We start from the raw sequence: 14533 nt of genomic DNA, 5'->3' as shown, positions 1-14533 counted from the left end.
AGGCAGGTCAGGCCAGCAAGAGTGTTCTGGCCATGCTGGCTTCCGTAACCGTGCCTTTCGATGACCAGTGCCTTGCTGACCTGGGGCCAGAATGTACCCAAAATGGTTTGGTAGCCTCAAAGACCTCAATTTCCTGCCTGGATTCTCAGCTGAAAGCTCCAAAGTGAGGACGTGGCCATGGCTGGAAGGGAAAGTGAGCAACAAATGGAGGGGATCAGGGCTGCTGGGGACCTCATTGTGAAACGGATCTGGTCAGACTGGAGGGAATAAAAGCTGGGAGCCGCAGCCCATGAGTTAACACAGCTCTGCCTCCCGCATCCCGCAGCTGCAGTGTCTGTCCCCGTCCCTGTGTGCTCCCATCACCAAGCCTGGATAATGGAGGAAGCCTTTCCAAGACATGGGGCTTCCAGGACCACGCATCCGGATTTCTCGGTTTGTTCCCACATGGTCTGCTCAGCAGGAAGCAGGAGAAGAGCTCGAGGTGTGTGATTGCCTATGAGAAGGTTCGAGAGCTCAGAAGGCAGTGGTCTGTTGAAGTCGAATGCATGTGAAGGAAGCTGGTCTGCAGCACCCTGGGCAGCATTTCAGCATCTGCCGGTGATGCTGAGCTCAGTCAGCACCTTCGGTTCATGTTTTCTTGTTCCTGGACTTCCCAGCTCACGGCCTCTGCCCAGTAACTCCATAGCAAGCTGGTGCAGTGCCAGGCCCTGTGCTGTATTTGGTGGATAACAAAGGGTAGAGTTGGCCAGGAAACAAGAATGCAGCGAACATTTCTTTCTGTTTCACAATGGAACAGGACTGGGACTTTTGGTGGCAGCGGTGGAGGGAGGGGGAGGCAAAGGGAGGAAGCTGGGAGATGTCCACCCAAGAGGAGCCAGCAGTGCCAGAGGCCAAGGGCTGCGCTCTCCTGGCCTGCACAGGCTGGGGTCTGGCATCTTCCGCAGCAGGGGAAGCATCTGCCCCGGGAGCAGTAGCCAGGGAGGATGCAGATCTCAGGAACAGGCTCGGGGACCTGCTCCTAACCCAAAGCTTTGTGAGACCTGGCTGGGAATAAAGCTCTGGGTTCGGAGCAGGTCTCCAGGTCTGCTCCTGAGGAGCAGGGATGAGCCGATGGGGCCAGCAGGAGCCACGCACGTGCAGCACCAGGGGGGCAACAGACCGAGCCCTCCAGCCCCATCCTGGGTGTGCCAGGGAGGCGAGCAGAGGAGCTCCTAGTACAGACCCCCGGGAGCTCTGGCTGGAGGCAGGGGTGGGTGGGATGCAGAAGTTCGCCCACCACGGAGGAAGGGGAAGATGGGCACGGGCAGGCAGGGGCGTGTGGGGGTGCTCCCCAGTGTGCTCCCCCCTGGCTGCCTGCAGCCTCTGGTTCCAGGCAGCCACCACAGCGGCTTCCCCATTCTCAGAGCTGGAGCAGCCGCTCTCTTGCTTGATAACCAAACAGCCCAGGGTTTTAGCAGATGAGTTCCCTCCCTCAGCTCATCCGGATGAGCCAGACCCCCCCCAGGCACCCACTGCTCAGGCAGTTGTTCAAGGACCCCGTTGGGCTGTGGGGCAGCAGGGGCAGGGAAGCGTTGTCTGGGAGCCCAGGTAACCGCTGTCAGCCCTCGGGGGGGGGGGGTGCCCAGCCCCAGGGACGCCAGCCCAGCCCTGAAACTGGGCTGGGTTTGAGCCTGCCATGGCAGCACCCTGCTGCCAACCCCCAGCAGCGCCGTGCCTCTAAGCTCCTGCGTGCCACGTATCCCCTGGGCGATCCTTTCGCCCTCCGTGTCACACCTGAGCCCTTCCCTTGTACACCTCAGGTACCAGCCAGGTGTTAACACCCCATCCCTCGCACCTCGTCCCCAGCAGCATCTTCCTGTCCCCAGCACAGCCCCTCGCGTTCCATCCCCGGCACCACTCCCAGGACCTGCCTCACACCTTCACTGCCCCCATGCCCTGCAGAGATCCCCTCCCGTGCGATGTCCCCGAGGTGTCCCTCATTCCCTGCTCCCGGAGCGCAGACCCTCCTGCAGTGCTTAACCTTGGCCAGGGCTACGCAGATGGGGTGCCCCATCAGGAGGATGCTTCCCCAGGTGTGTTTATGCCACCCGGTTGTTAATCTGTGTAGGAAAGCCCCCGAACCAGTTGGGCAGCCCGAATTCCTGGGCAGTTTTGCTCTCCATCCATTCGTGTGGCAGTTTGGGTACTCGGGGGCCTGGTGGGTCCTGAACACCTCCTCCAGGTACAGCCAGTCCTGAAACCTGGGAGGTATTGGCCTGGATGGCACAAGCAAGCCTGGGTCTGCTCAGGGACTGGCAAGGACGGTGCCAAGTGAAATCCAGTGGGGATGGGGTTTCTTGGCATAGCTGCAATAAACATCTCCCACGGGCTTCCAAGGCTTTCTTCCCTTGGATGCTTTCGGGAGGAGCAGACCAAACTATTTACACACCTTTCTTTCCCTATGCAAACTTGTTCCCAAGATCTGATTTCCAGGGAGAAAGAGCCCCACCAAAGAGATGTTTCCCCTCAGGAAAGCAAAACCTGGGATATTTAGAGCCAGCCTTCCTTTTGGGTCAGCCCTGGGCTCTCTGCTCTTGCCCTCCCTGTGCAGCTGGGGCCAGTCTCCATCCTTGTGCCACTGGGAGCTGCCTTGGCATGGCAATGGGAAAGCAGCTGAGACCCCCATGCCCAGGCACTCCCCCTATGGGGTTCAGTCCTGCTCCCCAGCGGTGCTGAGCCAGAGGCAGGAGGGTGAGAAAGGGTGGAAGCCAGTATGGGCTGAGGGGAGCTTGCAGAAACGGCAGTGGAAAGCAGAGCAGGGGGTCCCAGGGGATGGTCTCTGCCTCCCACAGGCTGCCCCTATCCCCACCACATTCCTGCCTCCCCTGATCCGCTGCAAGCGTGGCCACGGTCCAGCTCAGCTGGAAAATCAGGTCGTGCTGTTGTGCCCAGGGGGAGTTCTTGGTCTGGCATGTGGGATACCGGACACCTTCCTGCAGGCCCAAGCCAGAGCCTCCCCCCTCACCCCATTTCTGGGGGAGAGAAAACCCTCTTTAACGCTCAAACCTGAAGGGCAACCGAGATACCTGCATGGGAACTGTGCACCAGAAACACGCTCAGCCTGGGACCACGTGCCTGGAAAGGTCTCCCAGCAGAGCCCGCTCTGAGTGTGTGAGGAGAGGTTGGTTTGGGGGAAAACCATCCCTTTTTTCTCCATTTTCCATCATTTTCCATTCTCCATCAACCCATCAAACCCAGGCACCTCCAAGGAGAGTGGAAAACCAAACAAATCACTCCTTGCTTTGTGTCAGTGCGCTGGGTTGGCTTAATACGGGCTTGGAGGTTACTGTAGGGGTTACCCCGAGTGGGTGTTGTTGGGGTGTTGGGGTGTATGTGTCTGCCCTCACTCCCCATCCTCCAGTCCTCCCTGGCCTGGAGACCCACACAGACTCCATGCGAGGCTGCAGGACGTGGTCCCCAACCTGTGCCCACATCCCCCTGCCTCCTCCTCTGGCACCCATCCACGTGAGGGCTCCATGGACCCCCCGCTCCCGCCCCAAGCCTCGCAGCCCCCGCGCCCCTCGCTTGGCAGTGCCATTGGGTGGTAGTGGGGACACGCGAGGGCACGGGAGGCGAGGCAGCCACGTTCGCCGTTGCTGCTGGGGCTGGTTAACCATTGTCCCAGGCGGGTTAGGTAACACGAACCGCAGCGGGGGAAGAGAAGGAGACTGCTTGAGCAAACAAGGTGCGCTTGGCAGGGCACCGCGCTGCGTGACAAAGCGCTCCCCTCTCCCTGCCAACCTGCCAGGGTTATCTATTGATGGAGAATAAACACCTCACCCACAGCACAGGGCGCAGGGGGACAGCAGGAGGCAGCTCCCGAGGGATCTGGCCTGGGGCTGGGCTTGCCGCGCTCACCGTGTCCCTTCCCCAGACAGCATCACCATCCCGACCCCTTCCCACTGCTTGTGTGGGCAGCCCGAGCATCCCGGCTCCTTGTGGTCAGGGATGGGCCCGGAGCACCCTCCGCTTGTTGGAGCCAGCAGATGCCAGCCAGGAAAACCTGTTCCCTGAGGAAGGTTACGCAAGGAACGTGACGGCGGGCTGGCTGCAGCCCAGGCCATGGGCTGCCTCCTGCTTCACACCCAGGGACTGGGACCTCTGCTTGCACCACAGGGCAACCCTGATGGCCTCACCTCAGCCTGCAGACCTGGGAGCAGCCCAGAACACTGGAAGGGGAGGGATTGAGATCTTCCGTATGATTTTGTTACCCACGTCTGCAGCCCCTTTCCCACATCTTGCTGGATTGCAAGGCCTGTGCCCATCTCCTGTGGGCATGGCCATAACAAGAGGTTGGATCTGGTCCATGGGCACCTCCTGCCCCTGGCAAAGCAGAGGGGTTGTGCCCTTGATGCCACTGCAGCATCTCCAGGAGGTTCTCCAGCTGAACCCACAGCCCCAGGGCTGCCAGCACGGAAGCAGAGCACCGCGGGTCCTGGCCACTGGAGTGAAGCAGGGATTTGCAGCAGGGTCCGTGGTCCCCCAGCCCCTGGGCGCATCTTGGCCAAGCTGAGGCAAACTGGGAGCAGCTCCAGCCAGGGCAGCCCAGGAGACAGCAGAAATGGTCCATGACAGACCCAGCTTTGGAGGGCTCCTTGCTCTCTCTTGCGCCGTGTCACACTCTTGCAAGTACCTCTACCACGAAGCGCAGCTGGGGAGCAGTGACTGCGTCCTCCTACCAAAAAGGCATCCCAGGCTTCGCAATGCACCTTTCCTGACCAGAGGCATCCCAAACACCCCCCTCACCCCCCCCACCGGTTGGCTGGCTCCCTCCTTAGTGACTCCAGGGACTGGCTGGAACCCTTCGGAAGGATGTGACATTGCTTTTGCGTGGGCATCCCAGGTCTGGTCAAGCTCCAGGCTCAGAGGAGGGGTCCCAGGGCCCTTGAGGGTGGACAGAAGCTGAGTTGTGCTATCGCCTGCGCCCCACATTCAGCAGGGTCCTGTGCACCAACAAGGGGTTAAGGTAGCGACAAGAACCTCTGGTGCTCAGCAGTATTCAGAAAGGCTCACGATGAACTGCAGGCAGCGCATGCCAATGTACGGACCACTGCTTGCCAGGCTCATGGTAGAAACGTATCTGAGAGCCTGCTTGGCCTCCAGCCCCGTGAATCCCTTCTTGCTGCCCCACAGACATATGGGGCACACTCCCTGCCTCCCTGTGGCTGGGCTACCTGGGGAAAGCTGGCGTTGCCATTGAGCAAGGGGCAGATGATGTGTCTTGCCCACACTGCCAGGCTATAGAGGTCCCCCGTCCTGAAGATGTGGTCCTTAAGGGGCACCCAGGTCCTAGAAGGGGCTCCCAGAAGGGCAGACTGGCAGAGCAGCAAGGTTCATGCATGGTGCAGTGCCTGTGCTGCTGCTTGATGGCCCTTCATGGCCCTTCACATCCCAGGGCAGAGAGGGGCTGGAGGTTCCCCTGCAGCCCCTGACCCACAGCCAGGCACGGAGGGAGCTGAGACAAGCCAGGAATGTGCTTCCCAGCAGCCTGAGACTGGGAAACTCTGGCTTGGAGCTGGTGCTCCCGGGAGCCCTGTGGCAAAGGTGATGGCCAGGGCTGAACCTCTGCAGGGCCCTCAGGAAAGCCAAGGTTTGGGAGCTGGTGTGGGATGTCCCTGCATGGCTTTGAGACAGGGCACCCGGGTCTCACAGCCACCAGCCTAGGGACAAGCAGAGCACCTCACGGTGAGGAAGACCCTGGGAGCAGGATCATAGGATCATGGAATGGTTTGGGTTGGAAGGGACCTTGAAGCTCCTGCAGCTCCAGCCCCTGCCACGGGCAGGGACCCCTTCCACTGGAGCAGCTTGCTCCAAGCCCCTGTGTCCAACCTGGCCTTGAGCACTGCCAGGGATGGGGCAGCCACAGCTTCTCTGGGCACCCTGTGCCAGCGCCTCAGCACCCTCACAGGGAAGAGCTTCTGCCTAAGAGCTCAGCTCAGTCTCCCCTCGGGCAGGTTCAAGCCATTCCCCTTGGCCTGTCCCTACAGGCCCTTGTCCCAAGCCCCTCTCCAGGTTTCCTGCAGCCCCTTTAGGCACTGGAGCTGCTCTAAGGTCTCCCCTTCAGGAGCCTTCCCATGCAATGGGACATTCCAGGTAACGGGAGCTCTGTCCTCCCCCTGCCTTTCAGCAAAAGAAATAAAACCACGAAAACCGAGCGGGAGGTACAAAAAACCCAACGAAACAGCAGTTTATTCATTTTACCTTCCCATGTGCACAGGAGGAAACCGCACGCACCTACTGAGTGCCTGCCTGGGCCGGCATCCCCCTGCTGCGGCTGACACAGAGCCCGTCTGTGCCTCCGCCACATCACTTCAGTCCAGCTGAGCATCACCACCTTGCACAATGCACGCTCTCCCAGGGGAACAGCTTAGTCATGAAAAAATACATCTGTACATTCATTCTGTGCTTTTTTTGGGGTGGTTTTTTTTTTTTGTCTTACATAAATTAGAAGCTACTTTTGGGGGAAAAGGCCTGGTTCTAGATACAGGCAGCCAGGAGGGAAGTGCAGAGTGGTCCTGGTGCCTGTCCCAAGTCCTCTCTGCCCTGAGGGCAAGCCATGGCCAGGTGAAGCTCCACAGTGTTCCCATCTTCTCTCGGCGGGTGCCCCACTGAGAAGCTGCAGCACAGGGGGGCCTCACCCACCCCACATGGAGCAAGGACAACGGTGGGCACCATCGCCATGGAGCGAGCAGGGACGAGGGAGAGCCCTGGGGATGGGATGAGGTCAGTCTGATCGCAGGGGAGGTGGTGCTGCTCTGCCTGGGCAGGAGGTGGGTGACAGCAGGAGAGCTGCTGGAGTCTCACTGTGGTGCCTGCTGCTTCTTGAACGTCTCCTGATTGCATTTGTCCAGGCTTGGGAGCAGCCAAAGTCGCTGCGAGTCCGGTTTTAGAGGTGTGAATCCAGCGAGGGATGCTTACAGTAACCTACCCCAGCCGGAACACCAGCGCTGGGCACCCCAGTGCCGACAGTCACCAGCAGGCACAAGCCTGCGCACCAAGGGTCACAGTTTCACCCCTGCATGGGGCAGCAGCTTCCAGATACAGCTGCAGGCAAAGGCTCCTGCCAAGGAGCCCAGCTTGGGGCTGGCCCTTGGGGCTTGTCAGCCCCCACAGCTTATCCAGGCCTCCTACAGCTCCTTGCTCCTGTTGAGCACCTCCTCCTCCTTCCAGCCGCTGGAGTTCTTCCCGAACTTGTACACCAGCCGTCGCCCATCCACCCGCTCCAGGATCTCCCGTTTGTAGTAATACCTGCAGGAGATGGAGGTGGAATCAGGGCTCTGGATGCAGCCTCACGTGCTCCGGGGGGGTCCAGGCTGAGGCCAGGTTTCCCCCAGGGCCAGGGGCAGGCACTCACCGCATGGCTCTGCTCAGTTTCTCATAGGTCATGCTGCTGTTCTTCTTCTTCTGACCCCAGAGCTGAGCCACCGCTTCCGAGCGCAGGAACTTGAAGATGCCCTCCTGCCGGTCCTCCCACTTCATCAGCCCCTCGTTCAGCTCCGGGTGGATCAGGATGTCCCGGATGAACTCCCACAGGTGGGTACCTCTTGGGGCTGGAAGAGGAGAGCAAGGTGTAGAGGAGGGGAGATCCTGCGGGGCCCTGTACCTTGGGGCTCCCTAAACCCCCTGCCAAGAGCCAGTGGACATTGCCCTTCCTCCCAACTCCCCCCCCCGCCCCATCATTGAGCCAAACTAGGGGGTCCACCTACAGTGCTTGCTCTTTCGGCTCTCCAGGCAGTCCCTGCTCTCCTTGCTGAGCTTTCGGGGCCGTCCCCGTTTCCTCTTGCCGTGTTTGCTGTCCCCTTTCTTGCTCGCTGCAAAGCCATCTGCGCACATAGAGAAAGGGACACGTTCGCCCACACAGAGCCCGCTGGGCATGGAGATGTCCTCCTCAGGGGCAGAAGCACAGGGGAGAGCTGGTTGGGGGAGAGATAAGGGGCTGCACACCCTGTTCAGCCCAAGAAACCATCCCCCTGAGAAGGTACCCCCACTCCCTCCAGCCCCATCCCACCATGCTTAAGGCTGCATGCTGTTCATTCACCAAACCACCTCCAGTATTCCAGGTACCACTGCCAGCTGGGATCAGTCAGGAGCAGAGCTTTCAGTGCCCAGGATCAATAGGGGAAGCCTTCACCCACCACTTCCCCTTCCCACCAAGCTCGCTGCTGCCCTGGTTACCCCAGCTCTGCCCCGGTTACCCCAGCTCTACCCCAGAGCCTGCACCATCAGTGTTTGATGCAGAGAAAGAGACCCTGGGTGCACAGAAAACCAGCCCCTTCCCTCCTTCCCAGTGTGAGGAGGGGCATTCAGGCGCTGTCCCTACAACCACTGGCAGATGGGATGTGCCCTGCTGGAAGAGCCCAGGAGGAAGCCGGCCCCGCAGCTCAATAACTCACCATCAGGGAAGAGCTTTGCTTCTGTGGGGTCAAGATCAAGGTCACTTCCACCGGAGTCCTGGGAGTTGGGGCTGTGGGACATGATGGGTCCTGCCAGGCAAAGGAACAACAGCTCACGTCCACCAGCTGCTGGCATCTGGGGGTGCTTCTCCCTGCCCAGGCCCCTGCAGCCAGCCTGGTACGAGAGCCAAGGCTGCCTTTGGCGGTAGGGGCAGTTCTCCACTCATCTTCCAGACCAGCACAAGCAAAGGGAACTCTTCCCTGGGCACAACTGACCTGAGACATCGGAGCTGCCTGGGGACATGGCATCAGGCAAGCAGGTGAAGTCTGCGCATAGGAAAGGGTTTGTGGGCTTCACGTCCTCCAGGGAGTCCTTGGCACAGGGATTTCCCAGCTCTGGAAGGGGCGGAGAAGGGAAGAAGGGGTTTAGCCCTGCCTGCACCGGCATCCTGGTCCCTGGGGAAAAGGCTTGGTGGGGGCCGCTCTCTTACCCAGGTGGCTGCCGTCCAGGAAGGGCTCTTTGGAAGTGGCATCCTCTTTTTCCAGTAAGTCAATGATCCAGTTCAGCTCGTCGGAGGCTGCAGAGGTGGGGTCTGGGATTAGCGATGCCGATTGCGTACGGGGCGAGTGGTGCTTACTGGGAGCTAAGCCCAGCCCTGCCTGGACTCTCATTTGTGCACCCACATCCCCCTGCGCAGCCTCCCCAGGGCAGCAGTGCCCAAGGGGGACAAGGTCCGGGGCTGGCGGGGGGGGGGTCTCAGCCTCACGCTTCCGGCTGGGTACGAAGGGGACGTTGGGGCACTCACTGATCTCATGCAGGCGGTCATAGAGCTCGTCCCCCAGGGGCCCGAAGATGAGGCGCATCTGGTCCCTGGTGCAGTGGCAGAGCGCGTGCCCGTCCATGTTGCAGCAGGAGAAGTCGATGGAGCTGGCATCGTACTTGTTCTTCTCCACATGGTAGCTGATCCATTCCAGCACCTGCACCTTGGTCCAGAAGTACGGGAGCTCACTGAACCACTCCGGTTTGTCTGCAAAGGATGGAAGGGGCAGGGCTCAGGTGCCAGCGCTGTGTGCCCAGCACGGGCTGCAGTTGGGCACCGGGTCCAATCCTGTGCTGATCACGCAGGGTCCACAGGCCCTGTGCTTGGAGGGTTACGGGACTGACAGGCACCTAGCGCCTGGGTTATCTTGCTGTGCCCTGCTCCTGTCCCTGTGTTGGGAGACAACAGCCAGCTCCCCCCATCCCTGGTTTTGATGCCATTGATCCTATCAGGTCCTTGCTGGGATGCGCCCTGCTCAGCTGCAGTGTTCCCCATGCCATCCCCAGGGCCATCCCATGACAGTCCCACTGGAAGAGTAGGATCCCTTATACCAGGGCTGTACTTCCAAACTGCTCTCCGGGTGAGTGCTGTCACCCTTGGTCCCTGGGATGCGCTGGGGGGTGAAGGCAATGATTCATTCACCTCCCATATGCATCTGATGCGCTCCAAGCACCTGCACCTTATGCCACCTAGGGTCTCCTACAGCAGCCTTTTACCCCACACACCCCTGAGGAAACTGAGGGATGGTGGAAACGACCTGCAAGGACCTTCCAATGCTCTTCCAAGGCTCCCTGCAGCCTCCCATGCCGGCTCCCCTGCGCAACCACCACCACTTCCCGGGTCCTACCTGTGCTCTGTGCCAGGGGCTGGCTGGTGGGGAGGCTCAGCCCCAGGGTGCTGTCCTCCCCAAGGTGTCCCAGCATGTCCAAGGTTGGCGGCATCTCATCCGGCTGGTACATGGCGCTGATGTAGTTGGACAAGATGTTGCTGAGCTCGCAAGATCCTGCCATCAGGCTCTGTACCGAGAGATGACAGTGAGCCCTGGGGAGGCAGCAGGACCCAAGGCACGGCGCTGGGTGAGTCCCGGCTCTCCCTCCCTCCACCCATCGTCATCTCTCAGGTCACTTCAGCAGAAGCACCCGCCCAGCACCTTGTGGCCAGGGTAGCGGCTGAGTCACCACCACCCCGGGGCCAGGAGCAAGGGAGGCCGAGCCAGAGCAAAGCAGGGACCCAGGACATGGGGTCACTGCAGCTGCAGAACGGCCCTGTCCCAGCCTGGCCACAGCAGCCCTGCTGGCAGGCAGCGTAAAGAGGCATTCCCGCAGGGAATGGTGCTGCGCAGCCCCTCCACGGGGATGGGTGCTGTGGGGCACGCAGCCATTGAGAGCGCCCAGCACCCTGCAGGGACTCCTGCGCCAGCAGCTCCAGTCCTCAACAAGCGGCACATCCCAGTAACTCTGCAGCCAGAAGGGGACCGAGCCCCTGCCTAAGCACTCGTTGGAAGAGCCAAATCTTGCTGTTTGCTTGTCAAAACTGAGGGGCCGGGGGGGCCCCCTCCAGGTTGCCTTCTTGCTGGCCCCGCAGAAGGGCTGGCAGCCGCGGTGGGACAACGAGCGTGCATTGAGATAACACCAAGTGCATCCCCCGGCGAGAAGAAAGATGCGCAAGGAAGGGAAGCAAAACCCATCCCAGGCTGGGGGGACATCGTCAGGCCCCGGACGAACGAGCTTTGGTACCTTCCGCGACGGCAATCCCGGGAGCAGCAGCTAATCCAGAGAGCAGCGAGGGAGGAGAGCGCGCCCTGCCCAGCCGCTAGGCACTGCTCATGGGCCGGGGGAGCCGGGTGCCGATGGGCAAGCCCTGCCCTCATCTCCTCTTTTATAGCACGGGCGGCGTAAGGATCCGGCGGCCCGAGGGGAATTCCAGCCCGAAACGTTCGTGCTGCCGGATCCAGGTGATTTGCATAACACGAAGCGCCGGGTCCCAGCCCAGCGCTGCCTTGCCGGGAAATCTGGGCTGGCCAGTTTAATCATTGCCAGAGCCGCGGCCCTGCCGCTGCCCAGGGTTTCACCCCCACGGGCGCTGCGGGCGGTTGGCTTCGCTGCTGGTTGTTTTCCTGCAGCACCAGGTTCCATGGGCTCCCGCTGCCAAGCAAAACAGAGCCGGCGGGGCCGGAGCAAGCCCCGGGGGCTGCGCTCCCTTCCCTGGGGCGCAAAGGCAGGAACGGCGCCCCTGGGTGCGGACAGAGCGGGGGCTCGCAGGGGGGCCTTGGCACAGTCGCATTCTCCCCAAAAGGGAGGACTCAGTGGCCAAGCCAGGCGCATCCCGGGAGCAGGGCTCAGGTGGGGTTAGGTCTGCACGGGAATGGAGCAGAGACCAGGTAGGCGGGGGTAGTGCTGCTCCCTGTGTTAGGATGGGTCAGGTTTTGCCACTGCAGAGCTGACAGCCCGTTCCCTGCCGTTTCACAGCCAGGGGCACCCACCAGGGGCACAGGCCAAGGGGCAAGGCAGGGTTGTGGGATGCATTTGGGGAATTATCCTCTGGCGGCGCTTGCCCCTCTGAGTCTTGGGCAGGGGCTGCGTTCATGCTGGTTTTAGCCCTGGGCTGGCAAAGAAGCCCGAGGCCAAGCCAAGCCAATAACTTGGCACCGGTTTCCCTGGTGCTGGTACTTTGCCAAACCAGCTACATCCATGCCACACACGGGCTGGTGCAAACCTAGGGGAGCAGGGCAGACCCTGCCATCACACAGCCACCCACCCTCATCACTTAAGGGTCTTTCCCAACCTAGTTGATTCTACAATTCAAACCGGTGCCTGGAAGCAAACCATCTCGTGCTGACAAGGCACTGACAGACTGTCGCAAACATGGATGCTCCACTTTGACCCATGGGTCAGCCAGGGCAGGATGGTTCTGTGCCCTGTGTCACCCCGGCCTGCCATGCGCGCCATGGCCCTGGGGCTGGCAGGGCCAGCGTACCAGCCAGGAGGCACCGGGTCACGCCAGCTCATCACCCGCCCCAGCTTCATTCCTCTGTGGCACAGTCACGAGTGCTGGGTGCTGCCAGGCCCTTTTGTTTCCTGGGCACAGCATCCCACAGCACACAGGGACATCCCCATGCCCATGAGCAGCCACTGCCATGGGGCAAGCCAAGACCACCAGGGAAAACACCAGCACCAGGCAGACACAGAGCCTTAAGGCTGTGTTCAGCTGGGAGCTGAGCCCAGGGCTCCACTGAGCCTGAGGACCTGGCTGGGCTTCCAGTGCTTGGGATTAGAAACCTGCCCCTGGGGAAGCTTTTTCCATGCCCTGTGTCTCTGGAGCAGAATGGGGCACCACAGCCCCTGAGCCACAGCCCCAGGGGTGATGGGGAGGCTGTGTAGCATTGAGGAGTCTCCTGCCCAAGCACCCATAACTCCCCCTGCACCCGGGGGGATCTGATCGGGTCCCTGTTGGGGCCCTCTGGCATGGGCTGCATCAGGCATTCCCTTTCCCCCATCTCCCTCGCTGCAGGCCTACAGGAGGTGCTGCAGTCAGTCCATGCACTCGGGCTATGCCAGCAACAGCAGAGGTGCCCTCGGTGGGTGACACCTCCTAACTCCTTACATGTGCCTGATGTGCTGGAGGCCCTCTGGGTCTTCCTGGGGCTCAGCCCATCCTCTTCCTTCCCCTTGTGCTTCGGAGCCAGGAGCTCAGTGGACCTGGGCAATTCTCCCCAGCACCCTGCTGACCTGGAGAAACAGCCTTCCTGCCCCTGATGGATGTGCCACAACCCAGGCCCAATAACGGGCCATGGGGAGATCATGGTGGGGAACACTCCCTTGATATGCTGAGAGCACAGGAGAGCAGAAGCCTCCCTTAGTGTGTCCCCAGAGCCACAGGCAGCAGCAAGCTGGTGGATGGTGCCCATGGGATGCTCTGCTGCCATGGAGCACCCACAGCACCGAGGGGCCAAGGGCAACTCCTCCTTGAGCCTGAGGATGGGTGACAGGCACTGCCATGGCCTTATTGCCAGAGCCAGTGGCTCCCAAGGTTGTGTCCCTGCTGTCCCCTTGCTGCTGGGCCAAGCTCCCAGGGCACCTTCAGGGATGTGGGGAACATGGCACTGGGTGCTGCTAGCCCAGGCCTGGCATCCTGCTGCAGCAAGAAAGAGGTGGTCATGAGTTTGGAGTGAGTTGGTGACACAAGGGCCGGCAAGGGAAGGTGCAGGTACTTTGGTGCGGTGTATGGCTGATTCACCGGGATGCTGCTCGTGTCACCTACCCCGCCAGCAGTAATTTGGCCCATGACACCAGCACAGTTGTTGCCCCACAGAGCCTGTTTGCCCAGGCAGTACCGTGGTGTGGCTGCCGGTCACACCAAGTGAGCCATGGCACAGGCTGAGGGTGCTGCAGGACCCTGTGCCAGGCACTGCCAGCCCTGCAGAGACACTGTCAGGGCCAGGCCTGCAGCATCCTCAGGATGAGCACTACAAGGTGGGTGTTGAGACCAGGGCCTGGGCCCCAGCTTTCACCCTGTGGTGTCAGCAGGGTGTGGGGTGCCCCATGTGGGGCTGAGGCTTGTGCCAGGAGGAACCGCGTCTGCGGTGGTCGATGCGGGCACAGCCCACGGCTCTGCTGCTCTGTCCAACCAGCACAACCAGCGGTGGTTGGACGGCAAAGAGAAAGGGGGGGGTGCTGGGGCTGTGGAGCAGGGGGTACAGCTCAGCTCCCTGCGGTACCTAGGGCAGGTTGGGTGCCTCCTGTCTTGGGGGTGCCAGCACCGGTCCCTGCTGGGTGCCCAGCGCACACCGCACGGTGCCGGCTCCGGCCCCGCTCCGCGTCCCCCAGCCCGAGGTCCGGCGGCTCCGCCGAGCCCTGCGGTCCGCGGTCGGCACTGCCGCCTACCGGCTGCCTTCGGAACGGCAGGGCCCGGCCCCCCGTGCCCCCGGAGCCAGCCCGGCTGGGTCTGTGCTTCCTCCAGCTCAGCCTTCAAGTACCCCCCAGTGCAATCGCATCTGCCCCGACTGCCTGGAGCCGCCGTGGGTGGAAGGATGCAGGGCACCCTCTCCCAACACGTCGGTTCACACAAGCCTGGAGCATTGTGTGCAGTTCTGGTGTCCTCAACGTAAAAAGGACATGGAACTGTTGGAACAAGTCCAGAGGAGGCCACGAGGATGCTCAGGGGCTGGAGCAGCTCCCGTATGAAGACAGGCTGAGAACATTGGGGCTGCTCAGCCTGGAGAAGAGAAGCTGCATGGAGACCTCAGAGCAGCTTCCAGTACTTGAAGGGGGCTATAGGGAT

General features: G+C 61.3%; 1 protein-coding gene across 1 annotated transcript; it reads right to left on the bottom strand.

The window, feature by feature from the left end:
• Nucleotides 1-6196: 6196 nt before the first annotated feature.
• On the bottom strand, nucleotides 6197-11118 carry ELF3 (E74 like ETS transcription factor 3). Its single transcript, XM_065698479.1, has 9 exons — nucleotides 10990-11118; nucleotides 10101-10269; nucleotides 9239-9460; nucleotides 8924-9010; nucleotides 8709-8828; nucleotides 8433-8522; nucleotides 7746-7862; nucleotides 7394-7589; nucleotides 6197-7287 (listed from the first exon to the last, which is right to left on the bottom strand). The coding sequence occupies exons 2-9, from the start codon at nucleotides 10261-10263 to the stop codon at nucleotides 7167-7169; spliced, it is 1116 nt and encodes a 371-aa protein (XP_065554551.1). The 5' UTR covers nucleotides 10264-10269; nucleotides 10990-11118; the 3' UTR covers nucleotides 6197-7166.
• Between the last annotated feature and the right edge of the window lie 3415 nt (nucleotides 11119-14533).

Source organism: Lathamus discolor, chromosome 19, assembly GCF_037157495.1.
Source record: "Lathamus discolor isolate bLatDis1 chromosome 19, bLatDis1.hap1, whole genome shotgun sequence".
Taxonomy (NCBI): Eukaryota; Metazoa; Chordata; class Aves; order Psittaciformes; family Psittacidae; genus Lathamus; species Lathamus discolor.
This window is presented reverse-complemented; position numbering and strand designations above follow the sequence as displayed.